Below are 20,686 nucleotides of genomic sequence, written 5' to 3' on the forward strand. Positions count from 1 at the left end.
CCTGCAGGGTAATCGGGGCTCACCTTTTTGCTGGTTGTGGACCAGGGTACGATGGCACTCAGTACCCTGGCTACGGCCACGTGACCATTCTTTGCGGCTAAGTGCAGTGCAGTGTCCCCGTCCTGCAGAAATTGGAAAGCACAGTCGAGCGGTGCGTCGTTTCTTTTCCGCAATAGACCCCTTTCCATGCCGCTCCATTTCCATCCATTTCCCACTCTCTGTTTTAACAGCGGAGCTGTTGAAGGTCGAGCCTTTTTGTCTGTCTGCTGTAGGTCGTGCGTCACGTTGGGGTGGGAGCGGGTTCCTAGATCCACCGGCAGCCTCTATCAGTGGGTCTAATAGCGTCCTCGATAAACACGCACCGGTGTTGCCCCCAAAACCGGCGTGGTGCACAGTGCCCCACGACGGTGCGTACCGGCACGGAGCGTTGATCGAGGACAAACGGGGCGGTTCTACCCAGGCGCCATCTCATCTCAAATCAACTCATAAAAACTTTCACAAGTAATACAGCACTGTAATGAGACACAGCGCTATTTGAAAGTGATATTTATTGAAGGCCAATGATTATATGTACGCACAACACATGCGGAACAACGTACCGCCACCGCTTCCACTAAACAGCTACATACAAGCTGCTTCTAATCTTCGTTTGAGCCATAATGCGAGTACCTGTTTTGTTCCGCCCTTCCGTTACAGCAAAACAAGTAGGTCTTCATCGTCTAGGCACTCCAGTAACAGTTCATGATAATTAGATCGAACGAAACGAATGTCAATCCCCAACTTTCTGGCAATGCATGCAGCCGTCTTTGAAGTACACAAAGTTCGCGTCCTCATTTACAGTCACTGGCCGTTGTTACCGCCCGTTAGGAGACTGTCGCATCGTTGCCCGATGAATTCACAAGCACGCCATCCTTGTCAGCAACAATACACAGCTCCGCCCGCCTTGACACGAGTGCGGCGATGCGCCGTCGCTGCAGCAGACGGCGGAGGAAGCTCCTTCGCCGGCATCGTCCGCGATGCATCTCGGGACTGCACGCCGACGCACCGTCGACTCTCTCGGTGCGCGGCGGTGCAACCAAAAATTGCCCCGCGACGGTGCACCCCGGTTTATCGAGGACGGACGGTGCACACCGGTGCGGTTTATCGAGGATGAAAAGGCGCACCGGTGTGCCCCGGAGTGCACCGGTGCGGTTAATCGAGGATGCTATAAGAACCGCCAGCGAGGCAGTTCCCAGACCCACCAATATAGGGCGCAGTGGTCTCGCAGGGGCAGGTTCCTGTTCCTTCCGTTAGGGGAGGAAGATGGGAGGGAGCCTTCCGCCGCTGAGGTTTAGCTGCCGATTTCTTTGCGTGAACCATAAAACGCGTAACAGCAATGCCGCCTTCAAGCGAATGCCCATTTACGTTCCAACCAACACAAGAGCACCACCGTGCTATGCTGTTTCAGCAGATTCCGCACTGGGGGGAACTGGGTTTTAATTTTTAGAGCACAGCTTTCTATTATATCTATTATATGTATAAGGTTGCTTTCAACTGCTTTGGGTGGGTGATTAAGTTTGAAATGACGCATGGTATAGGAAAAGAAGGTGCTATAAACACTCGTTCTAATTGCTATGACTATCGTTTGTAGAGCAACTTTAGTTCCGTGCTTATGAGAAGCCCCTGCGAACACTTGTTTCTCTAGAAATTTCCACGTGTACAAAAATTATGTAACTTGATCAAGCTGGCATTCTGCCTGATGCCCTGCCGTTCAGCCATTGGGCAACAAAGACCGCCGGAACTTTCACTAAAGCAGCCAAATACAGGTGATCTGAGTTAAACGCAATCCCTTGTGTCACTACGACTAAATACTTCAAACTTGTTCGGTTATAAGCGAGTTCGGCTTCACAGGAACGGACGGGAAAAATGGGGACCATGAAAAGGAAAGAAAATTTAATAGAAAGAACAAAAAGGTGTTCAAAATCACAAACAAGAGCTTTGGGATGCAGTAAGCGTGTAGCTTTTACTTTTGTTGTTCTTCATAGGCAAAATGGCTGTCCATCGTCATCGTGACAGCGTCAGTACTAGTTAAGAAAATTAGTTACCAGAAAATTATTATTGTGTGTTTTCCCCTCCTATGTGCAGCGTCCTTGCTCACTGGTTTTTAATTTTCAAAAATGACAAACCAACTATCTGAACGAGTATACCATGGCGTCCCTCTTGGCGGGAATCATGATGTCGTGCCCTGTAATACCATGCACGTACTCTTATTCCTACTGCGGGATTCGTCTCCTGCTCTGTAGCTTGAGTAGCGGGGTCCGTTAATAGGGTCATTATTCCGGGAGGAGTGGCTCGGCCCCTGTGAGCCTCGGGTCATAGTGAGGACGCATTGTAATGCATGCACAGACAATTTTGCTGCTCGGAGCTGGGCATACCTCACGTCTTAAGGGCCAGACACATGTCCGGGGAGCGACGCGTTCCCGCGCGCGTTTTCCCCCTCTCCCAAACCGGTCCTGTAGCCTTCATGCGTGCTCCTGGCCGCCGCTGGACCGGTTTCCAGAGTGCGAAAACGCGTGCGAAGCGCGTCCCTCTCCGTTCATGTGTCCCCGCTTTAAGATAACAATGAAGCACTCACGGCGTTCTCTTCTTTGGCGTCAGCTCCTGCTTGAAGTAGCATCTTGACGACGTTCGCATATCCACCCGCGGAGGCCAAGTGGAGTGGCGTGGAGTCTGTCGTCTGCCAAGAACATACGACAGCTGTTCAGGTTGCGCCGGTAGAAAGGCGTTCGAGTGCCCAGAAGCTTCTCAACTCACCCTGTTCCTGGAACTCGTGACGATCGATTTGTTGAACTTCATCAGTTCCTTGATGACAGCCGTGCTGCCTTTCATTGCGGCGATGTGGGCGCACGTAAACCCTTTCTGCGTACGGAAGAGGAAAGAGTGAGGGCGGCAGTCCGGCAGCGAGTGCTGCTGTGCTCGGGGTGGAGAGGTCGACTTACGGCGTTCGACATCATCGCCAGATCTGGCTTGACCCGGAGGAAGAGTTTCACGACTTCCGAGTGGTCGTTCTCGATGGCCAGCATCATGGGTGTCTGTCCTTGCTGTTGGAGTGCAGCAGGAGTTGGCAACAAATCGGAACGGGTGGCTGACGGCCGTATAAGTAAAGCTCCGTGAGAGTAAACGTGCACTCACATCGTCCAGGGCGTTCGTGTCCGCTTTGAGCTCGAGCAGAATTTTACACACGTCTAGTCTCCCTTCTGCTGCCGCTAAATGGAGGGGAGTTTTCTTGTTCTGCGTAAAAAAAAAGGAGGATCATGTTAAACCCTTCTAAACCTAGTTGTCACGAGCGAAATCAGACTAAGCACATCGTGTTTCATGTAAGTTGCATTTGCTTGAGATTTCGCTGCCTGCCGTGTAGTTATATCTACTGGGTGATTGCATTCACCCTTTCGCTTGCGATATAATGGCACACACAGATATCCCAGCCGTGGCTGAGGCGTTGCGCTGCTGAGCACGAGGTCGCGGGTTCGATTCCCCGCCGCGGTGACCGCTTTTCTGATGGAGGAGAGACGCAAAAACGCTCGTGTGTAGGAGATTTCGGCGCACGTTAAAGATCTCCAGGTGGTCAAAATTAATCCGGAGCCCTCCACTACGGCGTGCCGCATCGCCTGCGTTGCGTCGACACGTTAAACCCTACAATCCCCAGCCGGTGCCTTCACAGCCGGCGAAGCAGCCGTAAACTCTCGCCGAATCAGGTAGTTCGCTTGCATTGAAGCGCACACACAGACGGCCAAGCTGCCGCTGAGGGATCAAGTGCAGGCGAAGAAGCCGTTTCACCCTCGCCTGGTCACTTCGAACTGATGCGGCGCGGCTTCGAGCGAGCGAAGCGATAAGAAACAAAGGCGTTAAATTTCTTGTACGCCACCGGCTGAAGGTCACTTGCGACGCAACGAAATACCTTGAGAGGTGTTATGTAATAGAGCTTCCGCTCTAAAGAAACGTATCACGTTCACGGAGCCACGATTCGCGTTCGCAAGTGATTATTCGGCCAGGAGGGGTTCAGAAAAAGAGATGCCTGCATGTTGTCCTCAACAAAGCCCATTGAGTGTGGCGTGTAAAAAAACATGGACCACAAAAACATACGACTCTTCGGAAGCCGTGCTTTATTTCTTCCGCATGCTGCCTCCTGTCTTGATAAAAACGCTCTTATAATTTCTTTTTTGTTTTTATTAAGAGCTGTATTATTTGTTCATTGGCAGAACGTTTTTTGCTTCAAAAACAGCAGAATGCGCATAAAAAAATTTTACAAATACAACGTATCAGGTGCTGATTCTCGTTAGTTCGCTCTTATCAGCCATTAAGATGCACAGAAAAAGGTCACCAGGTTTGCGGTCCAAGGTTGCTCAAGGAATTCGGAGCGCATGCGTGGTGGGACCATAAATGAGCGTCTTTCAATATTTTTACTAAAGCAAACTGCTTCTCCGTTCTGGCTCAGTTAAGGTCGCATTTTATGCTCTATTTTTGAACCGCGACGTCACTTGTCTGCTTATTTAGAGACGAACAAAATAAGCTCTTATTGAATATTGGGAATGTGAAACCATGAATGTCCAGTTGAACCACTGAGACGCCTTGCTTACTTGTCTCATTGTCGAAAGGCTTTGTAATCTGGTCACTCGAGACACTTCGCTTTGCGACCTGACTTAATTAACACTTTCGGTGTCAATCTGCTTCCTACATGTTGCGCCGCTGCTCACATCTGCCGCCGAGTAATGCGATAGTTGACGAATATCTTCGCTGCTTGTCTTTTCGCTCGTTTGGCTGCGTTTTGCCGCTCCCTTCATCTACAGTGTACTAGGCTGGACACCTCTCGCTCTGCAGAGTTTAGTTCGCGCTGTGGAACATTTTTTGCGATGAAACGCCTCCGCAAAATCCTTTTTTTTTCTTTTTTGTTACGGACGCCGGCCTTTTCGCTCGGCAGGCCATTTAAGTCTTTGCCTTAATATCATTTTCGCCTGTGGGAGAGCCAGTGGCCATCTTGGACGCAGTGACCACATTGGAACTGCGGCGCGCGCCACTTGGGGTGTTCACTACAAGAGACGCGGTGCCCCGCGAACCGCAGCATCGCGTGTTTTGTTCTGGATGCCCCAGGCATCTCTGTATCCGCATTGGTTGCATCCCCCGTAATAACTACACGATGTCTGATCTGTCGCGGAGTTGCCATCAGCAACTTGTGATGACTGATATATATGCTTTCATCTGCAGGTGCATAATAGAACTGCCTGCTGGGCTAGTTGACAAACATAGTTCGCATGGTTTTATGCGCAACAAAAACACGAGGAAAGCACCTGTCTGGTGTACTTTGTGTTCGCCGTCCATGTTTTTTGTTGCGCATCAAACCGTGGGAGCCACCTGGTGCAGTAGTATGGTGTTGAGGATACAGGGCTGGCCCTCTGCGTGACTGCTTAGCATTGCGTGAAATTTTCTCGTACTTATGCGCAATCCTACAAATGAGTATTCCGAACACAGCAGCAGCACTAATCTTGCAGGTATTCTCCAGATTTAGGCTACGCGCAAATATATTTGCCACCTCTTCACCCTTCATTTGGCTTCTCTATACCGGGGAGAGGTTCCTCGTGCACCTTCCATGCTTACAGTATTCAGTAGCACAGCCACGGGGGCACGGTACTCACGAGGCTGAGGGCATCCAGGATGGCCCCGTGTTCGGCGACCAGCTTGCAGACGAGGTTGGCGTAGCCCTTCTCGGCGGCCAGGTGCAGAGGAGTGAGTCCTCGCTGCGAGCGCACGTTGACGAACGCCTTGGCGCTCAGCAGGATGTCCGCCAGTTCCTCGTGGCCTCTCTCTGCGGCCAGGTGGAGGGCTGCCTTGCCCGTCTGCAACGACGGATAGCGACATAACATGGCCAAAGGGCCCATGCTCGTTGACATCAGCCACGAAAATCAGTAGCGCCTCTTCTGTAGTGACGGGGCATTTGTTGAGCCCAAAATAGGTGCAGCGACTTCCTGCGGCCGCGGAGGCCCTCACCTCGTCGAACGTGTCCACCCTGGCTCCGTTCTGGATCAGCAGGCTGGCCGCTTGCGGGTGACCGGCATCGCAGGCGTACAGCAGTGGAGCCCAGCCGTTCTGCGCCACAGCGATATGGATCAATCGATGCTCACAAGGAACGTCAACTAAAAATCATTGGCGCTACTGTCAGTGCTTACCCTTGCTTGCTGGTTGCAGGAAATCATCACTGCAGCCGGAGGCAAAGTATCGATGATTTCCTGTAGAATCGCCACATTCCCAGTCCTGGCACAGTGGTGTATCGGTGTTTCCATTGTCTGCATTGCGACAAAGAGAAGGAACGGTTGCTTCCTGTGGACGAGTTTTGCGCAAAAAAAAATATTGTCACTGCATGACTTCCGGATGGCGCCAGCTATGTCGTAATATGTTTTGTTAGCACAACTGCTAACAAGGGCGTTCATGTGCAGACATTAAAAGCAATGCAGCAAATGGAAGTATCGTTATAAGGAAGGCTCGAACCGATCGTCAAAGACGGCTTGGCGCACTTTATTGCGCCACCTAAATATCGGTAATTGTGGAACAGTATAAGTGATCACAAATTCTGGTTCAGAACAATCGGTTCATTACTGACGTTTAAAGGCGAATGTCTGTGTGTCATTAGGCCTTCTCAAGTATGAATACATTTCGATTAGTCGCTGAGGGTACGGCTATTCTCATTTTGTAGAGTATAACCACCTGACGCAAAAACACATGCTTAAAGGATCCATGAAGACAAAGTACAAGTTGGGTTTATTGGAAAGACTGCTTAGTTCCGATAACAATGATACCAACATCATCGCAATCTTCGAACAAATAACGGAGATATTAAAGAAAACGTGTGAAGCAGTCGCGACCCCCTAGCCAATTTCTCGCAACTTTTCTATGACGTCACGGAACCTGTTTGTGCGATTGGCGGCCGCCTAACTGACCTGTCGCGATGACTTATGACTGGACGTCTGTAATGGGGCCTCTAGTTCCGTTTGACCGCATCACTTGAATGCTAACGCGCAGTTAACGCACTGAAAATTATGTTTTATTGTTGGCCCGTATGACGTCATTCTTGCTCATAACACGTCACTGTGGCGCAGTGGCGTAGCCAGGGGGGGGCTGACCGGGCTTCAGCCCCCCCCGAAATTTTTCCGGCCGTCGCCGGGCTGCCTGTATGCCTGGTACGTCGCCTGTGAACAAAGCTGCATATCCTTTGAAAGTGCCACTAATAGAAGTATTCACGACTCAATGTCTGCCCTACGCAAGGGTGTTTACACAAAACCACGGCCGGACTCGACTCTTTTTCCGCGCTGCGGAAAGGGAGTCGAGTCCGGCCGTGACAAAATGAAGCGCCTGAAGGGTGCGAACCGCTGAGGGATGATTGCGGAGGGGGGCAGCCCCGAAAGCCACGGCGCCTTCAGGTAAGCTCAGCGCACGGGACGACAAAGGCATGCGTTGTGTCCCTTTGTACGAGACATGTGGCAACACAGAGAATAATAGGCCGGCTGAGTCGTTCTCAGCAGAGGAGATTGACTGGTCCGCACTAACTCGCGGCGAAAAAAAAGAGGGACCGCCGGTCATTGATGGTTGAAGGCCCGAAAGGGAACAGACGATCTTTGTATGTTAAGCAGAACAACCTGCAAGCGGCGGTGGCTGACCACGGCCGCTCCCTCTCCTAGAAAAGGGGAGATCAAGCGGCCGTGGGCACACATTCAAGACTCGTGCAAGGTAACTGAAGAATGCGATGGGGCTACGTAATGGATGAAACATGCAGTTTAGCTGGATGAATGTCGTGCGCGGGCAGAGGGCCTTTGCGAATGAGACACACAGCAAGGTATGCCCCTCTTCCTCGCGTCAGCCCTTCATTCTTCCTTTTTCACGTTTCTGTCGAGCCCGGGAGGGTTTTGTTGGAGTGGGCTCAGATTGCGCGCACTGAGTGTCCCCTTCCGACGGCGATGTTGCGACAATCAATTTCACCCCTGCGATTAGGCAGCTTTGTTCGGCGGTATTCTCTAACCTAGGAAACTGGAGAACAGGGGTTCGACAAAAAAGGCGCGCTGCAGCTCCCCGAGCCAGTCCCAGACTTTATCCTAAATGTGAAGGCACGGCGGTCACCAGCCCTGCCACAGGCAGACGACGTCGCGACAGTAACAACGATCACGTGGTCATATTCTACCTCGATCTCAACTAAAGCCCCTCCATTGCGTCCACGGCCGCTTTTTCCCTGGACGGCGGCTGCCCAGAGACGCCCAGATTAAGGGCCTGAAACACAACGGCAATATGTCGCGAGGATAGAAGCGCCCCTGGTTTTGAGAAGCTCATGTTCCAAGTGCCAACACCCAAAAGAGGCCTCGAATTGTAAGTCATTTCCTTCCAGTGATTAATCCTTCCATGATCACTAATTAATGTCTTTTGGCGATGGAGGTTGCATTGTACGTTAAGTTGTGCAGTGCAGATCAGTTATGCATTCTCTGATATTTAAATAATAATTTATTTATATTTACACGATGCCCCAGTATCTTGCGTCTGCGAGCTAAAATTGTGTATTTCGTTTTATTTCGAATGCAGTATTTGCGTTTGAATTGGTCGTTAAAAGCGCCCACGGTGGAGCTGATAGGTGATTTTTAATGAGGGAAAACGTAAATTCAACTCCTGTAAACGCCTAAATATTTTATTATGCACGAAGTTGGAGAGGGTTACTCAGAGTGTATCGGGACAGCGTTAGTATCAGTACATGAAGAGTGAAAAATATATTTGTTCTGGCTGCAGTTTTAATAGCTTGCTTTTACTGGAACGAAACTCCATGTGATGTAGACGCTGTTGCATTGTGTGCGCGTTATCGGGACTTTTGTTATCGCGTTTCTTATCTACGCGTGCATCGACTGCTACACCCAATTTGAAACCCATAGCTGCGTGCACAGCGCAAGTGAAGGACCTTCATACTGGTGGCGAAGAAACGAACGTGCCTTTCTGGTAGAATTTTCCTTTAACTCTTCCTGGCCTTCTTTGAAGTTCTGTGGACGCAGGAGTATCGTTCTTGCAAGGCTCAATCGGTCGTGCAAGACAACAGAATTTCCTAATTAAATAAACGGGCTACAGACAGCAGGTCCCCTCAAGAGCACCAGCACACCTCCGCCCTCCTCCTCCGCTCACCCCCCCCCCCCCCCCCCCCCCGCACACACACATACGGGTGCACGCTGTTGTCTTTCTTCCTGAATGCACAACTGCTACGTATACATTCTAAAATGTTGCATGAAGGACATTTTGAGCAATCTTAAGTAACCGAAATGACTGAGTAATTATCACGGTAAACAACTTTGCAACTTTTAGCCAATCTATCCTGTCGTAGCCTGAAACCATGCTTCAGTTTCAACATAACGCTCGCTGTCAACCAAGGAAATAGTTTAACTATGTCATTACTGTCCGCTTCATACTGAAGCATGGTAGTCTTTGGTCTTTCTGTATACGGGGCCATGCCAATACGCATGGTTTCTTGGTGCACTCCGGAAAACGAAATGCTGACTTGTTTCGGGCATCGCACCACGCCCGAAGGTCATGCTGGCTCTGCACAGCTGCCCAATCCTCCGTTTTCTGGTGGACCAAGGATATTCCCAACATAATTTCCATTTCCCGCGTCTCTAACGAAAACTACAAAACTCCTGTGCGCCCTATACAATCCAGAGCCGCCCATGCTCATGCACTGATACTTTTTATCGTTTAGCTTTAAAACCGGCAGTGTGTACTCGGCTGAAAAATGGCAGTGCACGCGTCAGCTAAAAAAGTATCTCCTTTCATTAAAGTTAGAAACCAAAATGGTAGGACCGCATTATAACTCTTTCCTCAGATCTCACGACAAAATTCAAAACGCAGCAATATTTTGCTCAGATTGCAGAGAACATGCCTAACCGCAAGAGTATGGTCAGACATCGTCGTCTTTGCGTTACTATTTTTTCTTGCTAAATATAAAGTTCGATACAGCATCGAATAGTGAACTTTGCAGTGACTTGCTCTACCTCATCTAGGAGTGGTAACTAAATGGGGTGGCTGCTCCAGAAAAGTTACTGGATAGTACACGCCTTCAGGCAGACTATAGGGAATGTATGCACGAAGCATTGAAAACTTGACAGGTAATAATGCAACTATTTGAGAACACCAAGCTCATTACAGCAGACTCTACATTTGGGTAGTGCCGAAATGTAAACCAGATCCATTATGTTACAAAGCACAAGCTTCTCATGTCCGCCCGGAGACCTGATAGAAGCTACGAAATGGATTGTGTTGAGACTCAAAACAGAAGCGCAAATTTAAACTGGCATGACTTAACAAATACCAATGGCTGAATTATTCCGCTTTGGTGTGGACTAATCTTGCCATGTTCATGTAATTTTCGCCCTTAAGAGCACTGTTATTGCGCATGATGTCTGTGTGTTTAGGGTTGATATTTGTTAAAATTATTGCTAGAGATATAACGCTTCTTGTATGTATAATTCATAGCCTCTCATTTTTTAAAGATAAGATCTGCGCTACACATAACGCAAGTGCATAGATTTGATGTATACTGCACAGAATGAGCTCCATTGGCCTGACACTGGCCGCTACTGTGCAGGCGTATGCAAAACATTTTATTTTGCATTTTGGACAAGGACAACCAAATAAAAAAAAATCTAATTCTTACGGCCTACGTCATTTCATTGCGGATGTCACACTCATCATTCTCCACACGTTGAAATAAAGCAAGTAATTGCATGAAACTATGGCCGTTTAATGCAATGCCTGCACTAGGTTCCTGTGCGTGCAATGTACGTCCCGTATCACGGGCAGATATTTGTACCACGTGGTCTGCGGATTTCCGCCCAGTTTACAACTTCAGCTGGCACAAATACAATCATAATCAACACCAATATCATGAGAGAACCTTAAAGGGCATTTTAAAGACAAAATACAACCTTGTTCAATTGAATAGCAACTAGCCTTTGGTAACTCGCACAGCTCCATTCCAATCACAGGCGTTTTTTAAACCGAAGCAATGCAACAAATGTCAAATTTTTTTAAATTTAGCGCTGCAGTGAAGTGATATCGGCAGGAGTGGTATATATATAGGCTAGCACTAAACGTAGTTATGAGTGTGTTAACTGCACGTTCTACAATCGCGCAATCATGTTCCTTGGCGGTGACTTAAGTCGTTGGGCGCCAATCGTACCAACAAGATCCTGAACTGTCATAGTGAAATCGCCGCCGGAAAGTGGGCGGGGATTCGCCATTGCTTCAAACGTTTAATTTTATATTTTGATTATTCTTTGAAGATTGCGATAAAACTGGTATCATTGATATCGAGACAAGGCAGACTTTTTAATGAACCAAACATGTATTTTATCTTCATAGCCTTTAAGGGTGCTTGCAAACTACCGCACTTTTTTTCCTTCGGGGGGGGGGGGGGGGGGGCGAGAACAACCTTAGCCCCCCCCGAACAAAAATCCTGGCTACGCGCCTGCTGTGGCGCTAAATTTGGAAGTTTTTAAATACTTCTTGCTTTTTTTTTCGTTAAAAAACATCTTTTGTGGCTGTAATGGAGCTGCGTGAGATACTGAATCTTAGTTCTTTCAAATTGAACGAAGTTGTATTTCTCTTCATGGCTCCTTTAAATCATGTTAGTTTATCTTGAACCGGTTTTATCCGTTGCACATTTTTTTTTCTTTTATATCGCGTTGCCCTCTAGCGCGAGGCGTTAGAAAACGAGTGTCCCGGTGTTTTATTAGTACTGTGACTACATGAGATGACGACGACGACAGGAGACGCCGAGAGCACGAGCGCCTAGGGGGCTTCACCCCTAAAAATCATATCGAAATTTCTGGGCTTAAAGGAGCCATGAAGAGAAAATACAACTTCGTTTAATTTTGAACTTCCATGTACCCCTCTCCAAATCTAAACTTTTTCCAGCGTTTCGGAAATGTGTCTGTGCTGGAGGACTCGGGCTGATGCACCCATATTTGAGGCAACTAATCGTGCGTTTTTGGTGTCTTCACAAGGCATTACACGATTTTTTAGGTACTCCGTAAAGAACACGTAAGCATTAAAAAACACCGGCTGACGTTAACACTGCCACATTTTTTAACTGCAAGTGGTAAAACGGGAAGGGGAGGAGGGATGGCTTGTAGCTTGGGCTGTCGGGTGGGTGAATAACTTTGGCTCTTGATAAACGTGGGAGTTCCACTTCGGCTTTCAGGCTCCCATGCTGTCACAGTGTCGCTCACCAAAACCGAAGGCACATAGCTCACGGTTACAGAAAGAAAGTATAAACTACCGCAACATTTCCACGGCTATATACGCGGTAATCCATCTCGTACGCAAGCGCCTTTCTCTTCAAAGCACACGTATCGAGGTATCCCAGCGGCTGGCGTGGAAATTGTATTCATTGAAACCAATGAAGGTAATTTAAACTAGAATTAATACTAATACGAAGCAAACACGACAAAAACAACGGGAGGCTGTGTAGTCCAATGCACCGGCTCATTCCACTAACGAGAGGAGCGCCGAGTGGTGGCGCCACCCGTCCAGCTGCCCGGTCCCTATAGATATAAAATGCCTCGTTAATCTCACTAGTTTGGTCACGTCCAGATCCTAAAACACGTGTTTTATCGAACGGCGGCGTACAACCAGGGCACCGCTTGCAATGATCCGCCAGATGGCCTCCCAAGCGATGAAACTGATGCACGGTGCTCTCTCAGCCTGTGTCAGACGAGCCACTTGAGCTTGCACACTACCAGCTACCTTGTGAGCGCACGACTTCTGGAGGGCACCGCGCAGGCAGTTCGCATAGCCCTCCAGAAGTCGTGCGCTCACAAGGTGTGCAAGCTCAGGTGGCTCGTCTGACGCATGCGGGCTTCCCTTTGGAGTTGGTGGCTGCGGTCGCAGAAAGCCCCATCGAGGAGGTTAAAGTCGGTAAGGGCTCTCCAACGGAAGAAGACTCCAACCGGGAGAGGTTGCGATGCGTAGCCGTGCCATACGTGCATCAGCTCACGCACCGCCTCAAAAAAGTGGGGGGGAAATGCGGCGTGGAAGTGCTGGCCACCGCGCCTGGCAAGCTGATGCGGATGTGCCCCGCCGTAAACGAGAAGCCACGCGAAGCTTGCACCAAAATACATGCCACCAGTTTTGTCACCTGCAAAGAAGGTGTCATCTACCGCATTCCGCTGTCCTGCGGCAAATGCTATACGTGGGACAGACGGGGCGGTGTTTAAACGTCAGGCTGAGAGAACACCGTGGAGCAGTTTCATCGCTTGCGGCGGGAGGCCATAGGATCTGGACGTGACCAAACTAGTCGCGAGATTAACGAGGCAGTTTATATATATACAGGGAAGGAGTTAATTATGTGAGCACTCCTTCAATCACTCTTACAGATAAGGAGATAGGCTACCTACGAGGGCGCATGTGCGAGACATAGGCTGACGTGTGTGGGGTTGTGTAGGGGAAGGTCGTGGTGATATGTTATCTTTCTTTGGTTCATGGACGCTAAGTAAAATTTCAGTTGTAGTCTAGCGAGTGTCCTGTGTACTTCTTCTTCGTCCGCGTCTCTTTTTCGCTAAATGCAGTCGTTGGAGATGATCATGGATTTTTTTTGGAAGGGGAGTGCAAACCCCACCTCACACTACCCTTGTCCGGCCACTCTTAATAGAAAAAAAAAAACACCTAAAGCATGCAGAAAACTTGCGTCTTCGTTCGAGGGGTCATCGGGAGATGAGGCAGAGCACGAAGCAAAGAAGCACGCGTGAAGATGCAGAAGCTGCAACAGTGCCAAGGGAGGTGTTTGAGGTGTAAAAACATTTTATTGGCAATGGGGACAGTACGGAGAGGCTGAAGAGTTCAAGTGCAACCATTTCTGCAGTGTGGAGGGTGTAAGGGCAGCATTAGCGATTGTCTTGTTAACAAAGATTTCTGCAGAGCGGGGCAGGGTGGGGACACCATGCAGGTAACCCCACGGAGTCTTCTCAGCGAGCCGCTTTCTGCGAGAATGTCTGTATACATGATCCAGTTGTAGGCGCGGATGTAGACCCGGACCAGGTGCAAGATCGGGAGCAATCAAGTGAGGTGTAGACTGAAGGCTCTACCGCGCTGCATTATGAGCAGCGTGATTGCCAACCCCCTGAGTCACATGCCCCGGAATCCAGGCGACGCGGACCTGTGTTCCGTTTCGGGCCAGTAGGTTTACCATGGCCTGGATGTGATAAACGGTAGGGTGATCAGTGTAAGCCCTATCTAATGCTGTGATGAGGCACGACGACCAACAGATTCCTTCGTGCGTGCAATGCGGCAAAACCAATCGTTTCCACAGGTGACTCTCCTGCGTCGTTAGCGTTTGATTTTCAAGTTATATCGCATGGTCATTGCAGTTCGCCCCCCAATATGCCCACTTTCCGGAGAAGGGGTTTCCGGGGAAAGGGGGGAAAGGCATCACCCAGCTTCATAGCAGATATGGTCTTCTCGGAGTACAAGGAGGAACTCACCGTCCTGGTCTCGGCGTTGACGTCGCCTCCGTGTTTGAGCAAGAAGCGCATGATGTCGCGGTCCTCGGTGGCGTAGTGCTTCTGCTTCTCAGTTATGGTGGCCGCGTAGTGAAGCGAGTTCTCGCCCTCCTGCAAACAACGCACGCCCGCAGTGTCATTCATAGTCGCCGGGCTTGTGTGCCGCCGGAACGCAAATAAACGCGAACATCAAAGCGTGATCTTGCACACGCTTCCTTCCGGTGAGGTTGATTGAGAGGCAGAGCAGGGTCTGTGGCTTGGTTAAACTTATGAAGCACGGTACGGCAAGGCGGGAGTGAGGGCTTCGGTATTATAAATGAGTGATGGCCATGCTAATATCTGACAGGATAAAACAATTCAGTCTCCAAATGTGCGCGTTCAAGTTCACACCCTCGTTTGTTTTTGCGTTTGAGCTTATGCAGTCTGACAGAGCTAGTGGAATTGTAGCATTTCGTTACACGTTTCTAAGTTACAGTGTAATAATTTGACATTCTATACAGTAATTGTGAAAAGATTTTTTTCGTTGCTCGCGTAATGAAATATTCGTTAATCGTTAAACTATTCGCACGCAATTGCGGTAACAAGCTCTTCACGCCGGCTTTATTTCACTGACTACTGTGGTGACTAGGCAGCTTTCGCCCTTTTCGCGTTACCATTACTGAGTCAAGTTATCCTTTCATAAGTTTGTGTGTATGTGCATGCTGCGTTTCGCCTGCACGAATTTTCACTTGCCATTTTACGTTCGTTTGTATATAGTTATGACTTTCGACTTCAATTGACATGTTCACTCTCTGCCTTATTTCACTGTGTTCTCCCAACGTTTTTATTTGTTTAGCCCACCGTGCTCTGTAACACATAACCTGGGCCCTGAAAGTAACTGAAATAAACGAAGCAAGAAGCAATTTGTTATGAGTACAGTTCAAGAACTCCGCTAGACAGCTCATCGTAGCGGTATTTTCCCACCGCTTTCATTTCCCATGCCTGTTCCCACAGGTGTTCGCCTTACGGCAACAACAGGCCAAAGGTCAGACACGACTTTCGGGAGCCATTTGTTACTGTCACTAGCTACACGGCGCAGCTGCAAGCAAATATAAACTTCAGCCTAACCAAATTTTCTTCCGGTCCCTTTGTAAAGTTTTTAAATGTAACGCCGCATAAGTACATTTTTTCGAAGCCGTTGCCTATAATGTCCCGCACAAGTAGACCCGAATGTGATTAGGTAGGCTTTAAACATGTCCACGCATGTTTAAATGTGGCTTTTTCTCAGCGTATAACACGTTTGGCCTCAGCTCTGCCTCGTAAGAATGCGAAAAGTGCGCAGGAAAATGGTATAGAGCGTCGCAAACTGTGTACAGCGCCTACCAGGTTCTTCTGGTTGGAGAGCCTCTTTTTATCTTCTGGATCCGTGTTTTTCTTCTCCCAGTCGTCAAGGAGAGCTTGCACAACCGGGAAGTGGCAGTTTTTGACTGCCACGTGCAGAGGACTCTCTCCTTCCTGTCGGAAGAATGAATGAATGAATGAATGAATGAATCAATCAATCAATCAATCAATCAATCAATCAATCAATCAATCAATCAATCAATCAATCAATCAATCAATCAATCAATCAATCAATCAATCAATCAATCAATCAATCAATCGATTGTATCCTTGCCGGTTACTTAATTATTTGCGATCATTTGTGAGCGATATGCTATTAATTTAGTTATAGGATATTTAAGCGCGGAATTGGCAAGCCGGAATTCCACAGTGAGGTTAGGTTAGACCGACCGAAAGATTCAGTGTAATTTCACTACTAAAATCGAGCTTGCTATTTCTGTTTTTAAACATATTTCAAATGGATTGACAGGGAATTTACTGCGTTATACGCTGACGGAGACCAAACATATGAGTTTATCGTATGAAGGAAACAAAAGCACAAACGACCTTATGAAATTAAGCACTACGAATAATCACTTGAATATAAGCCAGTGTTAAATAACCCCACCTTGTTCAGAAGATCCGATACGCTGTTGTCCGCTAGCAGCAGCTTCGTGGTTCTTAGGTGACCTCCTCGAGCGGCGAAATGCAGCGGTATTTCCCCGTTCTATGATAAAAGAGTAAAAAAAAAAAATCTGACCATTTCAAGCAAGTACAAATTTCTGTTATTAGCACAGATGATTTCACGAGGCCTGACATGAATTTTTTTTAGGAACAAAACTGTAGCTGTACTTTTCAAGACACGAAGGAGACTGCTGTCTAATCGTAATTTATGTGCACACTCCTCTTATCGTTGTGTGATCATCAGGGGACGACGCAAGCTCGCCCGCATTCCTGTGCTCGTGCGCGCTTATTGGAAAGTTGAGAGCAGGCCGCAGGGGGCTCCATAGAAGGGACAAAGAGCAGGCGTGGATTACAACGAATGACGACTTGCAATGGCGCACTGTGCCATGGAAGACCAACAGAAGGCGAGGACGTTCTGAGCGCGGGATAGCCCGGTGTTCGCTCGCGCCATCATGGCCGCTCATTAAATAATCGCTTCATCTACCATGGTTCGTGCCTTTTGTCGTGCCGCCTCCTAACAGCACGGCGCGACGAATCGTCACCATCGTCCCCATGAACTGTCCTTGTCAACCTGACGCGTGAATAGAGGTCTTAAGTCGCGAATCCGCTATTTGTAACGGAAAGCGTAGTAGGTCGTACCGCTCGTCGCGAAGGGGAAGTAAGATTGTTTGCAAATTTCTCGCCACTTATGCAACATATGGCTGTACACTTAACTGGGACAACGCAAATTCGCTCTGCTGTGTATGATTGCGGTAAAAAAAAAGAATTAGGGAAAGATAATAAGGACGCAAACAGATTTTCCTCCCGCGATAATGCTAAGGCCATGCGGTACAAGTATAATATACTGCAGTGGAAATCAATAGCAGGACTTTGAGGTTACGATTCGATCACCAAGCAGCACACAAGACGCCATTTTTAAACTTGAACGCGTTTATGCAACGTAGGTGACATTCGTAACGGACGCCGCCGACTTTCAACGGGGCACAGAAGCCAGGAGGCATCTGCGAGGGATACCGCGGGCCGTAGCCGCCGTCTCCAGTGGACCCTTTACACGCCTAAGGATGCCGCAATCAGCAAGCACGTTGCCAAAAGGCCACCCCGAAGGACCATTGTGGCAAGCGCAAGTCTCACCGCATCCTTTTCGTTCACGTCCGCGCCGCTTTTGATGAGCAGCTCCGCACAGTCGTCGCCGTTTTTCACGCGAGCCGCGATGTGCAGTGGCGTCTCGTTGTTCTGCAAGCAGCGAACGTTTGCAAGGCTCGCAGTTCATCGGTGTTTGCTGCTGGGAGCGTGGAGTGAGTAATGCTACAACACTAACTTATATTTAACTTCTTAACTCATCAAGGACATTGCTCCACTACGTCACTAATTTATATTTCACTTCTTAACTCATCAAGGACATTGCTCCAATCAAGATCCTTGCCATGCATGGTGGTGACATTTTCAATTATCGTTTTGGAAAATTCAGTAATAAATGCCTACTCCCGACTGCTTAGTACCACCTGTCTGGTGGTAGCTGGAGCTTTCGACCTCACTCCTTTTAGATTTGTTCTGGCTTTCCTGTAGAGCTGCGATCTTCATCTTCCAGTTTTTGCAACTCCTAATTATGCCTTCCCTAACAATCCACCCAGAAACGTTTCTTGACCAGTCTGGTAGGCGGCATATTTGGGCGCTATTATTACTGATTATTCCCTGTCACAACACCCCATTTCTCTGGGCATCTTTCCGTGGGCGGCTGTGAGGGCAGTCCTTGTGGAAGCATTATCGGGGCGGGAAACGCATGACAAGCAGAAAGTGCGCGTCGGTGAAAGGACTTACGGGCCCGGCCTTGAACTGGACCTGGGCGCCGTGTCCCAGGAGGGCCTCGACGACCAGCGCCTGACCCGCGGACACGGCCACGTGAAGAGCCGTGTGTCCGTCCTGCGTGCAGCGGCCGCAAGGAGGCGTTGTGAGTGCGAAATTGCCTGCGCCACTTGTACGTGTCTTTTTTCAGAGGAGTAATAGAGAACTTTTGCTGGCTACGATGTAGCATAGGGATGGTGACGAAGGGAAAGGGAAAGTACACAAACGCTGGTAGTGTCTAAAGTGTCAGTTTACTAAATGAATGGACCAGTTCATGTTATCAGCAGTAGAACGAGTAGATCGGCACAGGTTCGGCAATTCGGCATACGGCTACAGCCGCTGGAGGATCCACTCAAACAACCCGTGCTAGACCGCTTTTAATTTAGTAAACTGCAGTTTCAGATAATCGCTGTGCATCAATTTGTTGTGGACCGGGGTGGGGTGGCTTAGCCATCCATCCGTCCCGAAGCAGCGACAAAGCTATACCTGAGCGTACCGTTCCTATCCTAATGATCTCATCCTCTGCCGCACGGAAATTAGGCACACCAGCCTGCGACCTTTTCGCTGCTACCGCTCAACAGCTTTGGAGCTCATAACTCGAAACTTGAAATGAACTGCGTCGCTTTGCCTAATCCTTTGAATAAAATGCTAGCGCTATACGTACACATCCTAAAATTAGTTTAAAACGTTACATAACTTCTGAACGCTTATAGTATAGCCCCAAGCGCACTCAGCGCAGCTCTCCGCGTCGTAGTTGGTTGGTTGGTTGAACTTTATTTGAGCCCATAGAGGGGTCACTATCAAGGCGGCCGATGGGGCGGTCCCCTATTATCGGGGCCCGTATGCTTCCAGCACCTCCAGGCCCCGAGCCACGAGGGCTATGTGGGTCGGCACGGTAGGGCTGGACCGCAAGATCTCCCATCGCTCTTTGGGTGAAGGGTTGGGTGAGGTGAGGGAGGTGGGTAGTATTTCGAAGCTTCTGTTGTAATTGTAGAGCTCCAAACCCTCGTTGCCTTGTAAAAAGCACGCGAAGAAATACCGTCGCTCTAATCTTTCGTTCGGTTGGTTTGTGCGGAAGATGCCTGCACAATGGTAGTCAGGAGGTGCTTTGGTTACATTTGTCTTGACGTCCACGTGCTCTCCCTTTTGAAGCAGCGTCCTGACGATCTCCACGTAGCCCTTCTGCGCCGCTGTGTGGATGCACTTGGCGCCCGCCTGTGAAATGCGCGTTCACACACCGTTGATATTCGCAGCGACAAAAACAAAAGAAAGAGAACGCAGCTGTCCTGGCTGTTTCAGGCCTGCAGCGTACCTTATTTGACATGTGCAAAGGGACGCCCTTCTTCATAAAGACCATGGCAGTTTCCGGTCTCCCGGCTTCTGCAGCGATGTGCATCAGTGTGCTGCCATCCTGCGGGAGAAACGAGAGAAATGGCGGGACCGCAACATCAGCTAAAAAAATCGTCGTTTCCTGATCGTCAAAAAGTTTTTCATAAACACGCCTGTGCACTCTTGTTGACGACTTCACGCAATGCTATGTCGATTAACAACCCGGTTTGTGGAATAAACGTTGTGTGGACGTTGTTACTGGGAAAATACTCGGTAATATAGAGTTCGCATTCGAAACGCCAATCTAATGCTCACTGATCGCGATGATACATATTATCATTCAACACCAATGACCGAACAAATACAGCTTTTATAGCGGAAACATTGGTTAACTCAGTAGGTCGAGAATGCGGCGTCCCTGACACACAAACGGCACACAAAATGACCGACAGCTCAAAGGATAAGGAGCAAAACAGATACATAAAAATCTAAACAAATAATCGTGTATGGGGGAGTTCCTCAAAGATAGGTATTAGGACTTTTACTTTGAGTCTTTACTTTACTTTACTTTCGCCTTTACTTTCACTCGACCTTTACTTTCACTCGAGTTGCATCAAGCCGACATGGCAGGGGCCAGAGGGCAAATGGGAGGGATCTTTCCAGGCAAAGAAAAACATCGGAGAATTGCCAATAATGCACAAAACTGGAATAGAAATCATGTTTATTTTGAAGTTGTCTTGAATTTTGAAGTGTCAAGTTTAATCCCCCTTTTTTGGACCTTTGTGACGAAAGCGAGTGAAGACGTTACCTAGCTGAGTGTGAAGAGGGGGGACAATGCCAACTGGAAGCTCTTTCTTTCTTTGTTCCTGTGGAACAACATTCGAAGTCAGAACTGCCATGCCGGCCTTCAGTTAGGAAGCCACAAG

General features: G+C 48.7%; 1 protein-coding gene across 1 annotated transcript in view; it reads right to left on the minus strand.

Annotated features, from left to right (window-relative positions):
• Nompc (no mechanoreceptor potential C) overlaps positions 1 to 20,686 on the minus strand; it is an 82,005-nt gene that overhangs the window by 12,885 nt on the left and 48,434 nt on the right. The window contains exons 6-20 of the mRNA XM_077702292.1: positions 19,744 to 19,842; positions 19,548 to 19,646; positions 18,408 to 18,509; positions 17,721 to 17,822; positions 16,534 to 16,632; positions 15,909 to 16,040; positions 14,529 to 14,657; positions 6,201 to 6,317; positions 6,022 to 6,120; positions 5,670 to 5,870; positions 3,172 to 3,270; positions 2,979 to 3,080; positions 2,794 to 2,898; positions 2,615 to 2,716; positions 24 to 122 (exon numbers count right to left, since the gene is read on the minus strand). Of these exons, the coding sequence (XP_077558418.1) occupies positions 24 to 122; positions 2,615 to 2,716; positions 2,794 to 2,898; positions 2,979 to 3,080; positions 3,172 to 3,270; positions 5,670 to 5,870; positions 6,022 to 6,120; positions 6,201 to 6,317; positions 14,529 to 14,657; positions 15,909 to 16,040; positions 16,534 to 16,632; positions 17,721 to 17,822; positions 18,408 to 18,509; positions 19,548 to 19,646; positions 19,744 to 19,842 (1,686 nt within the window). The remainder of the gene's footprint in view (positions 1 to 23; positions 123 to 2,614; positions 2,717 to 2,793; positions 2,899 to 2,978; positions 3,081 to 3,171; positions 3,271 to 5,669; positions 5,871 to 6,021; positions 6,121 to 6,200; positions 6,318 to 14,528; positions 14,658 to 15,908; positions 16,041 to 16,533; positions 16,633 to 17,720; positions 17,823 to 18,407; positions 18,510 to 19,547; positions 19,647 to 19,743; positions 19,843 to 20,686) is intronic.

This window comes from Haemaphysalis longicornis, unplaced genomic scaffold, assembly GCF_048455015.1.
Source record: "Haemaphysalis longicornis isolate Haplotype H1 unplaced genomic scaffold, Haemaphysalis longicornis Haplotype H1 scaffold_3, whole genome shotgun sequence".
In the NCBI taxonomy this organism is placed as follows: Eukaryota; Metazoa; Arthropoda; class Arachnida; order Ixodida; family Ixodidae; genus Haemaphysalis; species Haemaphysalis longicornis.